Here is an 18665-nt window from a genome sequence, read left to right as displayed (position 1 = left end):
ATTATGGACACTAGGGCACTCAAGTTAGCGAGCACCGGGTGTCGCTGTATCTCTCAGTGAACACTAGAGGTCGCTGTATTTCTCTGCGCTGTGGCGTATGACGCTTCACTCGCTCTAATACGGAATTCCCAATCATCTCCTCCAGTCACGCAGACAGCGTTGGGCCTCAAGCTCGTACAGCTCGACGTTAGAAACGGACACAGGTAAGATTGAATATCTTTATATACCTGTCAGCCACCCCGGTGTGGCTGGACATATAACTAGACGGAGATATTTGTCATTATCGAGAAAGAAGTCAAACGTTTTTGTGCTGTTTCAAACGACTTAGTGAATAGGTGGCCATTTTACATCAATATCTCAAAAGCTTCGCCGTTTTAGAGGAGTAGGTTCATAGCAAGTCTTGTTTGTCTTATTATTTAGGTTATATTTTAATGTCAGTTGTTTATTTGGCCTTAATATGTCTTAATAGTTCTCCTCAGCGGCAGTTTACCAGGGTAACGTTACATGAAGCTAGCGAGCTGCTACCTAGCATTGCTAATGTAATGATACTGTTTAGAAAAATTCTACATTAAAATAGGCGTGAAATTAACACACGTTGTATATTTAAGATGTTAACATGCTCTTCTTGATCAAGTCTATTATGGAGACCTAAAGCTGAGGCCAACTGGAGAATGAACAGTCATTTACACACATTCACATGAATTCTGCTGTCTCAGATGCCTACGTTACCTAGACAACATTGGTGGGCCAAAATGCTGTCGTCTAGTTAGGCAGCTCAGTAGTTTTTTAGTGACTGTCGTACGTAACCCATAATTGGTTTTATTTAGAAGTTTCCTAAACCTCATGTGCCAGTGTATGGTATGTTTCCTTCTGAAATTAGAAATATTTTCCATGAGGACGCTTTATGAATCATGCTCATTTTGGCAAAGATGTCTAAAAAGATCAGTAGATGCAGTACATTAATTGTTTTTCAACCGTGACTGTCACGATAGTCATGCAGATTTGAGTTTTTTGTACTCAACAAAAAAGAATTGCTTTTGTCACACATAATCAATGTTATGTTAAAGCTAATGATGAATAAGCTGACAGGTATAGAAAAGTATTCAGTGTCTAATGCCTGTCTTAGTCAAGTGGCTTCATTAAGTTTTGTTTGGAATCAGTCATAGTATAAGCTTGATTCAGCCCACGATTTATGAGCCAAAAGTGAAAATTCTTTCATCGTTTACTCACCCTCATGTCTTTCCATACTTGTATGACTTTTCTTTTTCTTCAGTGGAGCTCAAAAGATGTGTTTTTTTTGTTTGTTTGTTTTTTTTTTTCTTAAAATGGAAGCTAATAGTAATCAACTTTTTGGTTGCCAACATTTTTCAAAATATCTCCTTTTGTGTTCCACAGAAGAAAGTAATTCTGTGTGATTGGTTTTACCTTAAATGACTTGAAGTACTTCTGAGTTGTATTCGGACTGTAATTGTTGGGATTTTGACAATTTACAGATCACATGTTTGATTTCATGGAAATAATCCTACTGATGAATGTGGGTCAGAAAGCCTAGCCTTGCTTTGGCTGACCTAATAAGATTAAATGTGACCAGACTCAAGCAGTTCACAAACCGTTTTCCCACAATGATCAGGTAAAGCACTTGAGTGTCACTGCCTTAAATGTGCTGAAAAATTATGGGTAATGAATGACCCACTTACAGAGGCTAATGGACAAGCTTAGAAACAACATGTATCGTAAAGCTGTTTGTATATGCGTGTATTGGAGTAAGGGAGCATTAAAAGTCATTGTCCTCTTCAACCGCCTGCATCTTTTACATGCGTCACCATAAGCTGGGCTGATCCTGATGTTGTGACGCCACTCCAACTGGTTTATTTCCCCTGCTGTAACCTCTCACTCTCTGGGTCACTGATTTAGCAGGAATAGGTCAGTTGTGGGACTTTGCTTTCTTGATTTACAATTTATCAGATCTTTGAGCATTTACATCTTAACATGACTTAATGTCTATCTGAATCCTCACAGCTATATTTTATCACTCAGAAATTTTTTCAGTGATCTTTCTCGTACATATATTGGTCAATGGAGTTAGTTCTGCTGGCTATAGAAACAGCTGTCTGTAAACGAGAAGCCTTAGAACGATGTGGGAAATGCTATTAATAACCCAGCTAAACCCAATCCTGCTGGTCACATGTTTTGATGCACCAGCCCTCGTTCGCTCTTGCTTCTCTGACATGTGGCATCTCGAACATCACAACATATAAACAATGACCGGCAAGATTCATATCCTCTGCACCACAACATGCAGCAGTCAGACACGCAGCTAAATATAACACTGACCCAACACTTGTCACTTCACATGAGCTCTGGAATGATGCTTAGTTTCCCATGAGTCTCCTATTAGGTTTGCTTTTTCTCCTAAAGGGTAAGGTCATGGATTTTCATCCAGCTTTGTATTGTTACAGTTTCTCAGCATCAGTAATAAATGAAGAATGCGTATTATGTTTCCATGTTACCTACACCAAGATATGCCCATTTGTTTGTCAGCTAACATAATTTTACGTCATCCAACAGATTTTTAAAAGCTCCAAGGAAAACTACAGATTGTATTTCCGCGTTTTTATTATCCCTGCTCATGGATAGTCTGATCAAACCCTGTGTATTAAGGGTGTTTAAGTTTTTCTACCTCTTTTGCCACAGACGTTTTTCTAGGTTTTCTCTAGTCTTGTAGCACCAATTAAAAAAAACTTTTAAAACTTGTAAACTTAAACTTTTATTTAAAGCTCATCTTGCCAGCGATAAATTACCTCTTTAAATATGAATACTAGTACTTAAGTTCCGTTTTATCTTTTTTTTTTCCTCTTGGTTCTTGCTTTTGTATTTACCTACAGGATAAGCTAGTTCTGCCCTGTTTAACACCTGTAAATGCTGCTTATAATACTGCATGCCCATTCATAACTTCATGCATAACCTGTTGTTGTTATTATATCTATCATAATGAAAATAATATTCCCTGTTTTATGGTTATTTTCATGTTGCACCCTTTTAAAATGGTGGTTAGTGTGGTTATTTAATTTCAAACCTGGTTTGTTTGCTCTCCCAGATACCGTGCTGAAGTGTTTGGACTGTGCTGTAACCCTAGATCAGCCTGCAGCACCATCTGTGAAGTGTAGCGCTACTCATCCCTGACCTGATCCTGTCTGAATGCTCTCCAACATGGTGGACTACATGTGAAGCAGTAGTGTTCTGGAGCAGAACAGGGAGAAGAGAGGATTTATCTGACACGAGCAGACCGGCACAGAGACAATGTCATCCAACAGGGGCCAGAACACCCACGGGCTCAAACAGATTGGGCTGGACCAGATCTGGGATGACCTGAGATCAGGAATACAGCAGGTCTATACACGCCAGAGCATGGCTAAGGCACGCTACATGGAACTCTATACGTATCTTACCAGGCACCGCGGGATGAATGGGGATTAATGGGGGCAGCAGCTGTGGCCAGCACATTGAAAGGCTTTGTCTTTTTAGGTGTTACCATGTGTGTGAATTTTGCGCTTGTAATGAGAATAAGACCTTGGCTTATGAGGAAACCCTTTGAATGGTTTAGGTGGCTGTAGTATGCATTGCTTGCTTCAATTATGGATTTATATTGCTATGAATGATTATTATGTTCTATTCGAAAGTACGTCAACTTTTTCCTCACTTATTTATAAACTTATAAGTTTAACTCATGCCTGAAAGTTTGCTTGATGCAATTTCATGGTTGAAATCCAGTCATTTTAGTGGGAGACTGTGCAGTCGGGCCTTTTGTGTAAATGGTGAAAATTTCCTTGTGCAGATTTTGCTTGATCGCGCATATTCATCGTATTGATCAACAGAAAGCTGCTCTGCTTGGGTTTGAAAGTGACTTCTGTGTGCACCGTGTTTCATACATCACTACACTATTGACAATAGACAATTAATCTCTTTTGCATTATGTAGGGTGATAATTATTTGTTCTTTAATATTACAGAACATTAAGTCATTGAGTGGAATATGCTATATTAAATGAGTTTTATAGCAATTTATTTTTATATTTTTTAAATTGACTGCATATTATAGCTTTAGCTGGCCTGTTCATTATTTAAGAAAACAACAAATAAACTATTAAATAAGATAAAATTAGGTCTCAATTAACAAAAAAATGTAATCAAATAAATTTAATGTATGGCAATTAATTAAATAAACAGGTCAACTGATTTAAGACTGATTCAGTGCAAGTGCCCAGGATAATATTTGTCAGATAAACATAATCCAGAAAAAAATGGATTGATTATTTATTCAAAATTATTTTGGCAACAGATGGTCCATTTTTAGGTTTAATTTGTTTCCATCTGTTTTGTCTAAGATACACATTTTTAACTAGTCAGTGTCAGTCTTTTTCAATTTTGAAAGCTGCTGTGAAAAATGTGAATGGTTTGTCTAATATTGCTTAAATGCAATCAATGGTCTCTCTATTAATTTATCCAGAAAATAGCATACATTTTTTACTTGTCGAGAAACCTCCCAAATGAATGTCATTCAGAGACTTTAGAAGTCAGTCCATTTTTTACTTTTTAATATCAACATGAAATAATTAAATTATTTATTGAGTAATTTGTGAATTACACAATGTAAAATAAAAGTGCATGGTGTTGTTAATTTTATTTGGCCTTTTTATAATCTCAGGCATCTCCCAGCCCATGTGTGTTCTGCTCTATAGCTCTTCAAAGCAGTTTGTGTCTGGGAAATTAAATCTTGCACAAGGACCTTTGTCCGCATTCAGATTTGCAGTTTTCCATTTCACCCACTAGTGCCACATCAAACACGGGCATAATTGCTCTGAGTTTCATCTGCCACCCACATCTGTCATTCTCCTCTGCATCTCCAGGTAATGCGTTTTATTTGTCTGCGTGTGGCCCTGTGTTTACCCAAAGAACTTTCTGCTGTTTTTGCAGGTTTCTTTAGCGCTGATCAGAAACTGAATCTCAGCATGTAGTTTGTAGTGTCAGAGTGCTGTCATTGCAGCACAGTGGAGCTCACAATTAGTGGTAAAGTGGTACCTATACTTGGCTCTCAGAAAAACAAATACACTAAAAAAGCTACTGCATTGAGACATAACAGCTTGCAATAAACACACACACATGTAGAGGACATGTAATATTGTTAACTTATTTCCATCTTGAGATACGCAAGAGCTTCTCTAGATGGCTTCTTGCATGTCAGAGTAGATCAGTGTATTAAAACAGAAGTTTTCTCAAGGGCTTGAGCACTGAAGGTACTGCTTCATTCTTGTTTAATATTGAGTAGCTGACCTTTGGCTTTGAAGTTGGACAATCTTGGAAATAGTACAAGTTTCTAAAAAGAAGTTCTGTTTTCCCATTTATTTTTTCTTGTAGGATTTAAGGTGTTTCAGAACTGTCCACAAACTGTTATGGAAAAAGTTTTTTCTTCACTGTTGTGAAATAGATTGGAACTTTCAGAATTACATCAATGCTTAGCAAAGAAATGTGCTCAGTCCACATAGGAGTTTGCATTCATGCTTTTCATATTAGATTCTGATTCTCATAGGAGTAAATCCTCCTACGTGCCTATCTGATGCTATTAATCCACGGTATGTTTATTCATGTTTTTACTCTGATACAGCTACAAAGACAAAGCTACTTGGCATCTGAAGCTGAAAGCATCATCATTATGGAATGGCATCCCATCAGTGTAAAAATGTGCCAATATGTCTGTTTTGTGAGCTGCCTGTCATCTTTTACTCATTTACAATCTTAAGACTTTAACCTACTGTTCAGACATGTGTATAACTACTGTACCAGCGTGCACCAGTCCAACCAGGCCAGGGGTGCTGGCATCCCCCCCTCCAAACCCTCCAAGAAAACGGCCACACCTGGCGGGGCACAGTTTGTCGGACTAGAACTCTACAAAAGACTGAAAGAGTTTCTGAGGAGCTACCTGACAAACCTTCTCAAGGTAATATTCTACGGTGTGCTCATTGTTCAGGGTGCCATGATGCATTGGTGATCATGTTGTTCAGGTGATTTTTGATTATTTAAAGCAGACACTGTTTGTTTGCACTGGCCATAACAGAGGAGAAATTATATTAAATATTAAATAAATGATTAGCTATTGATATGGTTTGTTGTACTTGAATATCGTAAATTGTAGTGAGGTGGCTTGATTTTTATTTTCTTCACTAAAATGGGTAACATTGTGAGCTGTCACTTCTCCAGACCTCACTTCTGTTTCTCTCCTCCATCTGTCTGTGTCTGGCAGGATGGAGAGGACCTGATGGATGAAAGCGTTCTGAAGTTCTACACACAGCAGTGGGAGGACTATCGCTTCTCCAGTAAAGTGTTAAATGGGATCTGTGCTTACCTCAACAGACACTGGGTGCGCCGAGAGTGTGATGAGGGACGGAAAGGAATTTATGAAATCTACTCGGTACGAGAAACAGCATGCGCCCCTGCCTGACTCATAGATTCCTGTTTTACATTTCCACGCATTGTTCATAAAATGTGGATTAATGGTTGTACTGTATTGTAGTTTAGCTATATTTATTGCTCATAATAGCCAATGCACACCTTAGATCACACATCAGCTGTATCTAGCCCCAGGCCTTTTTGAGGGAGTTGATGACAACTGTCTCTTGACCAATGGGCTTGGTGCATTGGCACTAAATCATTAGTAAAGCATTAGTTGATCTTTTGCGTGTTGCTAACCTAAATGCTTGGTTTACTGTGGTGTATTCTGTTGATCAAACTATAATTAAATAATTTACTTGTTTAATAATTATGATGGTAATATTTATAATTATAATTTGTTGTTGTTAGTTTTATAGAGGTTTTATTATTGTTGTAATATTATTTAGATTTGTATTATAGTTTATAGTAATGGTAATAATAATAATGATTAATCATCATAAAAACAAACCTTATTACTTAGTTTTTTTTTTTTTATCATATTACAGTTCTAAAAAAAGGGTACTTTTATTAAAGCCTCTTTGTCTTGTCTCATCACATAAAAATATTCTAATAATGTTTCTCCTTCACAGCTTGCTTTGGTCACTTGGAGAGAGTGTTTATTTAGACCTCTGAACAAGCAGGCAAGTTATTTATTGGCAATTTATAACATTCCATTTGTAAGATACACTGCCCGTCCAAAAAAAAAAGTCACCACCTAGATTTAACTAAGCAAATAGGTAAGATCCTCCCATTGGATAAGCTAAAGGCGTTTCAATGAAACATTAGAATGTTTGACTTTTTTTTTTTTTTTTTTGGACGGGCAGTGTATGTTTCTTGCATTTTCATCAGACATTAAATACCTTGTCTTTTCTTTTGTATAGGTGACAAATGCTGTGTTAAAACTCATTGAGAAGGAGAGAAATGGCGAAACTATTAACACCAGACTCATCAGTGGAGTGGTGCAGTCCTACGGTGAGTGTGGCAGTCCTACGGTGAGTGTGGTAGCCTTACGTTTACATCTCTTCTATGCTGGCCTCTCAAAAACTTGCATAATTCATTATATTGTTAATTCCGTCTGAGCCAGCTGTTAATTTTCAAATCTTATCGGAATTTGGGTAAAATAAACACAGTGCTGTCTGGAGCTTTGAAGCATCATGTTATGATTTGGTTTGTCTTTTCCAGTTGAATTGGGCTTGAATGAGGATGATGCGTTTGTGAAGGGGCCGACATTATCAGTTTACAAGGAGTACTTTGAGACGCAGTTTTTGGCTGACACAGAGCGCTTCTATACACGGGAAAGCACAGAGTTCCTCCAGCAAAACCCTGTTACTGAATACATGAAAAAGGTAAACTAGAGTTAAGATTCAAGTCTGAAATTATAATATAAATTGCATTGCATTTTATGGGAAATTTGGTTTTATTACATTTTTAAGTGTACATTTCTTATTATGAGTGCAGGCAGAGGCACGGTTGCTGGAGGAGCAGCGGAGGGTGCAGGTGTATCTCCACGAGAGCACACAAGACGAGCTGGCTCGCAAGTGTGAGCAGGTCCTCATCGAGAAACACCTGGAGATCTTCCACACGGAGTTCCAGAACCTTCTAGACGCTGATAAGAATGAAGGTTAGTCAGTGCTGCAATGTCACCTTCATTCAGGCAATATCTAAGATTTCAAACACGCATAATAACACGGTCATTTTTACAGTTAATACACGTTGTGTATAATTACAGATCTCGGTCGGATGTACAACCTTGTTTCCCGGATCACGGACGGATTGGGTGAGCTCAAGAAACTCTTGGAGTCCCACATTCATAATCAAGGACTGGCTGCCATCGAGAAGTGTGGAGATTCAGCGCTGAATGTGAGTCCTGGTGTTACAACATAAAGCCACAGTGACGGTGTGGACACAACATTTTCAGGCTGTTGCAGCTGCTGTGGGAAGGAGTTAAAAATGTTATTGATTTAACTTGTCTAAAAAGAGCCAAACCGGTTGTAAACACAGCTAAACCTGAATTCCCTGAACTTTGGGCCCTCACTTCATTGTATAACAGGCCTATTATTACTATGCTATTATTACTAAATCCCACTGTTCTGCTGATATTGAATGCATCTTTATCAAGTGCAGACCCTTTTATCTGCCCCGCGAATTTACAACTGCCATAATTGCTGCAGTGTATGTACCCCCAGATGCTAATGCTAAACTAGCCATGAAAGAACTATCTTCTGTTGTTAATAAGCTGCAAACAACACATCCGGATGGAGTTTTTATTATTGCTGGTGATTTCAGTGATGCCAATCTGAGAACAACTCTCCCCAAATTTTATCAAAACGTTGCTTGCCCTACAAGAGGAGACAATACTCTTGATCATGTTTATACAAACATCCCTGATGCCTACAGAGCAACTCCCCTCCCCCACGTTGGACAATCTGATCACCTCTCCCTGTTCCTGCTACCCAAATACACCCCCATCATCAAACGTGTGAAACCCACCGTGAGGACTGTTAAAGTTTGGCTGGAAGAAGCAGACTCTTCACTACAGCAGGAGTTCCTGAACACAGACTGGAATTTGTTTGCTTCTCGGGTCACACTGGACTCCCGCACAGATGTTAACACCTACACTAGCTCGGTTCTGCATCATATCAACAGATGTGTAGACAAGGTAACCACCCATAAAGTAATTAAATTATACCCCAATCAGAAACCCTGGATGAATAAGGAAGTCCGGCTCCTGCTGAAGGCACGTGACGCCGCTTTCAAATCTGGCCGTGAAGTTTACAGCTTATCCAGGTCCAATCTGAAGAGGGGAATTCAATCAGCTAAATACAATTACAAACTGCGCATTGAGGACAGATTTAAAAACAACAACCCTCGGCACATGTGGACAGGCATCCATGCCCTCACAAACTATAAACCAGCAAACAGCTGTGCCACCCTCCCTGACGAACTGAACTACTTTTATGCTCGCTTTGATCGTGGAAACACAGAACCACCCATCAAAGCTGAGCTCACACCTGACGACCTGCCGCTCACACTTTCCACCAGTGATGTGTGCGCCACTTTGCGTAAGGTGAACTCGCACAAAGCTGCCGGCCCTGATGGCATCCCTGGCCGAGTGCTTTGGGCCTGTGCAGAACAGCTGGCTGAGATTTTCACCAACATTTTCAACCTCTCTTCGGCCCAAGCCATTGTTCCCAACTACTTCAAAACAGCCACCATTGTACCTGTACTAAAACATGCTGGTGCAGTGGCCCTCAATGACTTCCGACCGACCAGTTGCTCTTACTCCCATTATTGCAAAGTGTTTTGAGAGGCTGGTTCTTTCCCACCTGAAAACATGTTTGCCCCCAGCACTGGACCATACCAGTTCGCCTACAAATCCAACAGCTCGACTGAGGATGCCATCGCCTCAGCTCTCCACTCTGCCCTGACGCACCTGGACAGAACCAACACATATGTCAGGATGGTATTCATTGATTTCATTTCCGCCTTCAATACAGTTATCCCATCCACACTGATCTCCAAGCTCATTGATCTTGGCATCAGCCTCTCCCTCTGTAACTGGACCCTGGACTTTCTCACCAACAGACCACAGTCTGTTAGGATCAGTACCCACACCTCCTCCATCCTCACTCTAAACACTGGGGTACCACAGGGCTGTGTGCTGAGCCCAATCCTCTACTCCCTTTTCACCCACGACTGCATACCTGTACATGGCTCTAACTCCATAATCAAGTTTGCAGATGACACCACGGTGGTAGGCCTGATCAGCGGCAATGATGAGACAGCCTACAGGGATGAGGTCCAGCATCTATCAACGTGGTGTGCCAACAACAACCTTGCACTCAACACCCAGAAGACCAAAGAGCTGATTATAGACCACCGGCGGACTAAGAAGGACCACACCCGCACTCCCATCTACATTGATGGAACCGAAGTGGAGCGCGTGGTGAGCTTCAAGTTCCTTGGTGTCCATCTCTCTGAGGATCTCTCCTGGACCCTCAATACCTCCATACTGATCAAAAAGGCACGGTAGTGCCTTTACTTCCTTAGGAAACTAAGGGAAGCTCACCTGTCCCCCCACATCCTGCTGAACTTTTACCGTTTCACAATTGAGAGCATTCTCACAAACTGCATCACAGTGTGGTATGGCAACTGCACTGTTTCGGACCAGAAAGCCCTCCAGCGGGTGGTGAAAACTGCCCAATACATCACTGGTGTCATGCTACCCTCCATCAAAGACATTTACCACAAACACTGCCTAAGGAGAGTGAGAAGTATCATCAAAGACTCCTCTCACCCCAGTCACAGACTGTTCACTCCTCTCCCATCTGGGAGACGTTATAGGAGTCTTCGCTGTCGCACCAGCAGACTCTGGAACAGTTTCTTTCCCTCAGCTGTCAGCCTGCTGAACTGCAATCTCAGGCGCTGAACACTACATCCAAGATCAACCACCTAATGGATAAAAAAAAAAAAACTGCACTGTTCAATAACCTGTCTGCACTCCTCAACCACAATGTTCTTATTGTTTCCTCTGTTATTTTGCACATTCCTTGTTATTTTGCACATTTCTGATATTTTGCACATTTCTACCTCCGGATGCCGTTAAGGTCATTGGCCATATATAAACATATGCTACTTGCATACCTCACTTTATAATGCACCTTCTGTTTATACTTCCTTGCAACCTAAGTTGTATGTACAGTCATTTGCACTGAGCTAGTCTCTCCCCCTCCACCTCATAACTTGCACTATATGTCATAAAACTTAATGTATATACACATTTTTTATATTTATTTATATACTTTATTTGCACTTCTGGTTAGATGCTAACTGCATTTCATTGGCTCTGTACTTGTACTCTGCACAGTGACAAAGTTTAATCTAATCTATTCTTGCCAGGACAATATATGACAATAGTTATTTGTCTAACTAGGGTTTTTTGCCTAAATTCTTTCATCTGACTATACACATTATTGTGTTTCAAAGACATGACTCAACTTCGCTTTGTCATTCAGTATTCAGTAGAAATCCAAGTACCCCTTTGTCAAAGCCAATCCAGAAATATTTAACTCTATTAATACTGGATATCTTTTTTCATCTTTGTGCATGTTTTCCTGTATCTCTATTCGATTCAGTTCCTGTAACATCTTAATTTAATCACAGTTTGATCTGCCACTTCTTGTTTTCCAGGATCCCAAAATATATGTGCAAACAATCTTGGATGTTCACAAGAAATACAATGCTCTCGTCATGTCTGCATTCAATAATGATGCTGGGTTTGTGGCAGCACTCGATAAGGTTTGTGATCTATATTAAAGGTCAGTTTTGTTGGTTTTGAGCTATAGTGTTTATTTATAGCACTGGTGTAAATTTCACTCTGGTGCTCTCCAGGCCTGTGGAAGATTCATTAATAATAATGCGGTAACGAGGATGGCACAGTCCTCCAGCAAATCTCCTGAGCTTCTGGCCAGATACTGCGACTCCTTACTGAAGAAGAGGTGAATTGTCTTATTCATATTCCCATCCTTGATCTGTTTACATGTGAATCTGGCAATGAAATCTAGTGAATGTCTGGAACATTTTTACAAACACATCAGTTTATGTTTTAGGATTTGAGGCTTGAATCTTTGAATCCAGTATTCTGACCGAATAATAAAAATAAGCTGCTTTAGGATTTAAAGGGCACCTATTATGCCCATTTTTACAAGATGTAATATTGGTCTTGGGTGTCCCCAGAATGCGTCTGTGAAGTTTCAGCTCAAAATACCTAACCCTAACACACAGATCATTTATTATAACGTGGAAAATGTGATTTTGGGGGCGTGTCTAAAAAAAAAAAGAGCTGTTTTAGTGTGTATCACTTTAAATGGAAATGAGCAGCATATTCCAGCCCCGTCTTCAGAAGAGGGCATAGCATATACATTTCTGCTTTGCATACCTACAGCAGTAAACAGCCGGTAGAAGAAACATGACTGAGAGCGAGAGAACCGGTGTTCAGCCATGCATGTATGAACCGGAGTCAGTCACAGATGAAGGAGAGACTCTGGCAGAAGAAACACCTAAAGAATGAACCAGGACGTCTTGGAATGGTTATTTGATATATCTATGTACTTGTAGATTTTCCACAGCTCATTTGCAATGACAGATGAGCAACACACATACACACAAATACTTTGATAACGTTCGCAATGCACTTTAACGAAACGACGCGCACATAAACGGAAACTATGGTAATGCTGGACTGTTAGTCAGCGGCCGTGGGCTGGGCCACTGCTCAGAGATCAGTGTGATTCTAATGAGACTGATTTTGTTTAATGGGGATTAAAAATGAGTGGGTGGATTTGTATCATTGTAGGGTGGTTGTGTTCACACACTGCCAACACACATTTAGTCCAAATACCATGTAAAAGTGGATTTTGCGTAATAGGTGCCCTTTAAAATAAACTCATGAATGAAAACTGCATAAGCAAGACTCATGAAAAACTATATGTAAAATTCCACCAAAACATAATGCTCATGCAATTGAGCTCAAAAGATGAAATTTGACATTATAAATGTCTAGGAAAGCTTTTAGTGTTTAGCAAGTATTTAGGTATCTTCATAACACAGATGATTTAATGAAGTGTGTTTCATTTAGTTCAAAGAATCCAGAGGAGGCTGAGCTAGAAGATACTCTCAACCAAGTGGTGAGTTTCACTGTACTCCACTGAGATTAAAGATCAGATTTTAAAAGTTCTTTCATGTGTTAGGGATCTCTTACTTGAATTCATAACACTCTAACAGTTAATGTTTGCTCCATTTATTAAAGGGTTTGTTCACCCAAAAATGAAAATTCACAGATTGTTTTGGGTGAACTATCCCTTTAATGTGTTGTTAAATGCTGCCATATCAAGTCTTTTTTTTTCCACCATATTCTGTTTTTCTCCCAAATTCTGTTTTCCATATATTTTCCTCATATCAAATAGAGCACAGAAAATCAAAATATATATATATATATATATATATATATATATATATATATATATATATATATATATATATATATATATATATATATATATTCATAATTAGAAATAGTAATGTATGTCTCTATATCAAGAAGTTTGATTTTCTGTGCTCTATTTGACGATACTTTTATCAAATTAAATGCTTGTGAAGTGACTCAGAGCAGCTCTGGAGATGAAGTTCCTGTGTAGTGTCTTGATATGAAGCTTGCTCAAGTCATGCAGCGCATACAGACCGTACAAATAACACTCTTTTTATTGTTTAATAATCACAGACACTAGTCCTAATTTCTTTAATTTTGATTTAGTAATTGAGAACTTTAACAAATTCTGTGTTAAGACCAATTCGCATCAGCAGACACTGACAAATGGCAGCAGACAAATTGGTCTGGTTTTTCCAGATCATTGTGTTAGCCCCTGTTAGCGTTTAGTCGATGCTTATTTTCACTAATTGGCATTTGTCAAATCTTGGAATGCCTGAGAAGTGACATACTGTAATCTGGTGACTGTCAGCGTTGGTGTGTGTCTGTCGGTGAAGTGTGAATTGGCCTTCATACAGTCAGTTTAATTTTTTTCTTTTTTTTTTTTCTTTACTGAAATCTGTGATTCTATTTGTTTTCTCCACATCACAGAAATTGTAGGGCCCTAGTTAATCTATGACTCACACTAGAGTTATGCTTAGTGTACTCTGTGTGTTGCATTATAAGAAAGCCGTAGTTCAAAGTATGCAACATTAGTCATCTTGGAAATTAATATATGGTAACACTTTAATTTAAGTGTACTTGTTACATGTTACGTGTACGTAATATTAAAATAACAATATATTATGCATAATTACATGCAAGAAACCTTAAAACAAACCCTAACCCTAAGTACATGTAGTTAATTAATATTGTTCAGTACTTAAATGTATAATTACACTGTAACAAGGACACCTTAAAGTGTAACCGAATATAGTTATTTGACATTTCCATTCTTATATCATCCAATTTCTTTTTTTACATTTTGCATAATCCAAATTCTTGCAGAAACATTATTTTTTGTCAGTCTGATCAAATGAGTCAAGAAAAAGATTGTGGTTGATTATTGCTTTCATTTTCTTTTTGTAATGAACGGCACATGCCGTATTCTATCCAGCCTGTGCAGTTTATGCACACCGTACACAAATTACTGAAAGTCAGTCAGTTCATGTCGTGTTAATGTGTGACTGATAAGATTTTCCAACATCCTTCATCGTCAGATGGTGGTTTTCAAGTATATTGAGGATAAAGACGTGTTCCAGAAGTTCTATGCCAAGATGCTGGCCAAAAGACTGGTGCACCAGAACAGTGCCAGCGACGACGCCGAGGCCAGCATGATCTCCAAACTGAAGGTCTGTGTGCTTGTTTAGTGAAGATGGCTCACTTTACTGCTATTTTTTTTTTTTATTTCTAATAGATACTTAACACCGTTTTTTTTCTTCTGTCCGCCCTCAGCAAGCATGTGGTTTCGAGTACACCTCCAAACTACAGCGCATGTTCCAGGACATCGGTGTCAGCAAAGACTTGAATGAGCAATTCAAAAAGCACCTTTCAAACTCTGAGCCTTTGGACTGTACGTGCTCCACATTCCTCCTGTTTGTTCGTGTTTAGAGTGTTTTTATAATATAACATGCATGCGGTCATTACCGATGAATAAAATCCGGCTCCATCTGTCTCGCAGTGGATTTCAGTATCCAGGTTCTGAGCTCTGGCTCGTGGCCGTTCCAACAGTCTTGCACGTTCGCTTTACCATCTGAGGTGAGATGCTCAGATGCTTAACCCTGTCATTTTCCAAGCCCTTCACACCCTTCCACGAGCTGAGAATAATGTGTGATTACACTTTCAGTTGATGATAGTTTTCCAACGCCTTTGTTTTTCACAGTTGGAGCGGAGTTACCAAAGATTTACAGCTTTTTATGGAAGTAGACACAGCGGGCGGAAGTTGACATGGCTTTACCACCTATCCAAAGGGGAGCTGGTCACCAACTGCTTCAAGAACAGATACACTCTGCAGGTTTGTGTCTTCATGGCTGCATCATGTCAGTGGTAATTTATAGCAGGTAAGGCTATAGGACTCGAGTGTCAGCATGTGTTTGTGTCGTGTCCCCGCAGGCCTCCACCTTCCAGATGGCTATCCTGCTCCAGTTCAATACAGAGAACAGCTACACCGTCCAGCAACTGGCCGACAGCACACAGATCAAAATAGTGAGTGCCGTGCCATTGCTTTATAACTCCATCTCATTCATATAAATCAACCAGTAAACTTTGTTCTCCATTTCATATGAAATTCATATTTGGAACAAAAAGAAACAGCAATTACATCTATGTGAAGTCCCACTGGTTACAAATCACTTAAAATATTTATATGAGAAGTATTCATGATTTAACCCTTTATGCTCTGCTTGAAATCCTTTAGCTAATTTGAAGTTCCCAGTCAAAAATGACCAGTGTTTTAAAAATTGTTTTTCAATCTCTCATTATGCTATATGTGACCTGGACCCTGGAGCACAAAGCCAGTCATAAGTAGCACAGGTATATTTGTAGCAATAGCCAAAAATACATTGTATGTCAAAATTATCGATTTTCCTTTTATGCCAAAAATCCTTAGGATATTAACTATAGATCATGTTTCATGAAGATATTTTGTGAATTTCCTACTGTAAATATATAACTTAATTTTTGATTAGTAATATGCATTGCTAAGAACTTCATTTGGACAACTTTAAAGGTGATTTTTCTCAGTATTTAGATTTTTTTTTGTATCCTCAGATTCCAGATTTTCAAATAGTTCTCAGTCAAATATTGTCCTAACACACCATACATCAATAGAAATCTTATTTATTCAGTTTTCAGATGAGGTATAAATCTCAAACTTGTTTTCCTTCAGTTAGCACAGATTTTGTATTTCTTTTTGGAACTGACTGATCCTAGACACCATTGATCTGAGCTTATGCTCAGTTTTTCAAAAAGGAAATACAAAACCTGTGCTAAATGTAAAAGTAGTAGATACAGAGATTGAATCCAACATTTGTTAATTATACAGCATAAAAATGTATATGCTATATGTGCTAATAATAATAAATAAGCTATATGTATAAGATATACATTTATTGTCCTCATTTTTAAGTCGCTTTGGATAAAAGCGTCTGCTAAATGTAAATTATTAAAAGGAAAGTAATTTATGACCGGGAACACCACAAGTGTAACAAGGTGGGAAAATAAACTCACCCAAAAGATTAAGCACTTATACCATGTATGAACAAAGTCCGTTTTAGTCCAATGCGACATTAACTAGCATTTTCAGAAAAAAAGAAAATCCTCAAATGAGGTTATTAAATTAAATAATAATTTTTGGTCCTCTTGAATTATCCAAAACATGCTGATGTAAGTATCAGTCTGGATATTATTTTAAAACGTTGCTTTTTTTTTTTTTTTTTATAAATTAAACTTTTACATTTTCTTTTTTTCAGGATGTTTTGGTTCAGGTCTTGCAAATCCTGTTGAAATCAAAGTTGTTGGTAAGTGTTGAGAACTAGTTGCTTATAAGACCCTATAAATGTCTTTCAACAGCAGTGCTATTTATATTATATTTGCTCTTTGTGTTCGATTCTCACATTGGGAGTAATTTGATTACATACTTGATTCAAAATCATCAAATTAGACTAGATTAAATTTCAATATTTGCTCTTTGTGTGTGCTTGGTTTCCATGCGATTCCCTTAAATTGTTGGCATTTCTGTTTAAACATGTTTTTGTGAATAATTTTATATTAAAGCAATTATAAAATCTAAAGATGTAGACGTACCTTGTTTTTTTTTTTTATATGTATTTTTTTGCTTTCTTTTTGTAGGTTTTGGAGGATGAGAATGCAAACATTGATGAAATGGATTTCAAGCCTGATACATTAATCAAACTTTTCCTGGGCTACAAGAAGTAAATGCATTTTCTTACTGCTTCATGTTCGATCTGCACAGTATACACTAACAACTATCAACACAGATAACATTTTAAAACGGTGCATTATTATGTTAGGTTTGCATTTTTGTCGTCTACATATCTACACTGTTCTTTGTCTCTGTGCAGTAAGAAGTTACGGGTGAATATCAATGTGCCAATGAAGACAGAGCAGAAACAAGAGCAGGAGACGACACACAAGAACATTGAGGAAGACAGGAAGCTCCTCATACAGGTATTAAAAATAAACTATAGCAGTCCCTTGAAGTTGAAATAAAATATTCTTTTGAATCTACCCGTTTTGTTTTGTGTTGTTGTGTGCAGGCAGCTATCGTCAGAATCATGAAGATGAGGAAAGTTTTAAAGCACCAGCAGCTTTTGGCAGAAGTGCTGAACCAACTTTCCTCACGATTCAAACCTCGTGTTCCTGTCATCAAGGTAACAGAACTGCAGCGCTTTGCAATTTCGACTACTTATGAAACATTCATTTGAAATATTTGATTTTTTTCCCCTCTCTCTCTTTTTCCAGAAATGCATTGACATTTTGATAGAGAAGGAATACCTGGAACGTGTGGATGGGGAAAAAGACACTTACAGTTACTTGGCATAACAATGTCCTCAGAAGTTTGACTATATTTGTCTCAAGTTTTGAGGAATATCAACACAAAGGATCCTCTCATAAAAATCTCAAGTCATTGTTGCTGAGTAGGACAATGTGACACTGGACTTTTCCCTTTAAACCCAGACTGCTAAAACAGTCTTTCTTTAAGCCCTTAAGCTGCTCAGGGTTGCTATTTACTTTTTGATGTGTAAATACTGGACATTGAACTATACTCATAGTGGGACCCAGAGTCAGGGTTGCATGCTATTGCCTATCATTATGAAAATACAAAACGCTGATTAATTTATGAGTTTTGGAAAGATTTTTTTTTTTTAAGGCTGTTGGTTGCAGACAGAAAAAAAAAATATATATATATAACTACGAGGATACAGCAGCACGCTGAGCATAATCATGTCTGACTGGCTGTTTAGAGTTGCATTACCAGCCACGAGAACACCATTTGTATAGTGCGGTTCATTTTATAAATGTCATGAATAAACTTAATTTTTCTTTATGCTTTCTCAGTGCTAGGTTTTTTTTATATACTTTGAATTTCTAGCTTAAACAGTACAGCAGACAATTATTTTCAATATTTATTTTTT

General features: G+C 38.3%; 1 protein-coding gene across 1 annotated transcript; it reads left to right on the top strand.

Moving 5' to 3' along the window:
* Positions 1-107: 107 nt before the first annotated feature.
* Positions 108-18582, top strand: LOC306864583 (cullin-1-like). The gene is made up of 22 exons (XM_079408679.1): positions 108-203; positions 3098-3440; positions 5817-5994; positions 6298-6465; positions 7076-7126; positions 7367-7457; positions 7668-7831; positions 7944-8106; positions 8215-8345; positions 11676-11783; positions 11877-11983; positions 13123-13171; positions 14730-14861; positions 14965-15082; positions 15191-15267; positions 15392-15523; positions 15622-15714; positions 16980-17027; positions 17359-17441; positions 17592-17697; positions 17787-17900; positions 17992-18582. Exons 2-22 carry the CDS (start codon positions 3301-3303, stop codon positions 18070-18072), a joined length of 2334 nt encoding a protein of 777 aa, XP_079264805.1. The 5' UTR covers positions 108-203; positions 3098-3300; the 3' UTR covers positions 18073-18582.
* The last annotated feature ends 83 nt before the right edge of the window (positions 18583-18665 follow it).

Source organism: Barbus barbus (genome assembly GCF_936440315.1).
Source record: "Barbus barbus genome assembly, chromosome: 46".
NCBI classification, from domain to species: Eukaryota; Metazoa; Chordata; class Actinopteri; order Cypriniformes; family Cyprinidae; genus Barbus; species Barbus barbus.
The sequence above is the reverse complement of the archived record's forward strand: the minus strand, read 5'-3'. Positions and strand labels throughout refer to the sequence as shown.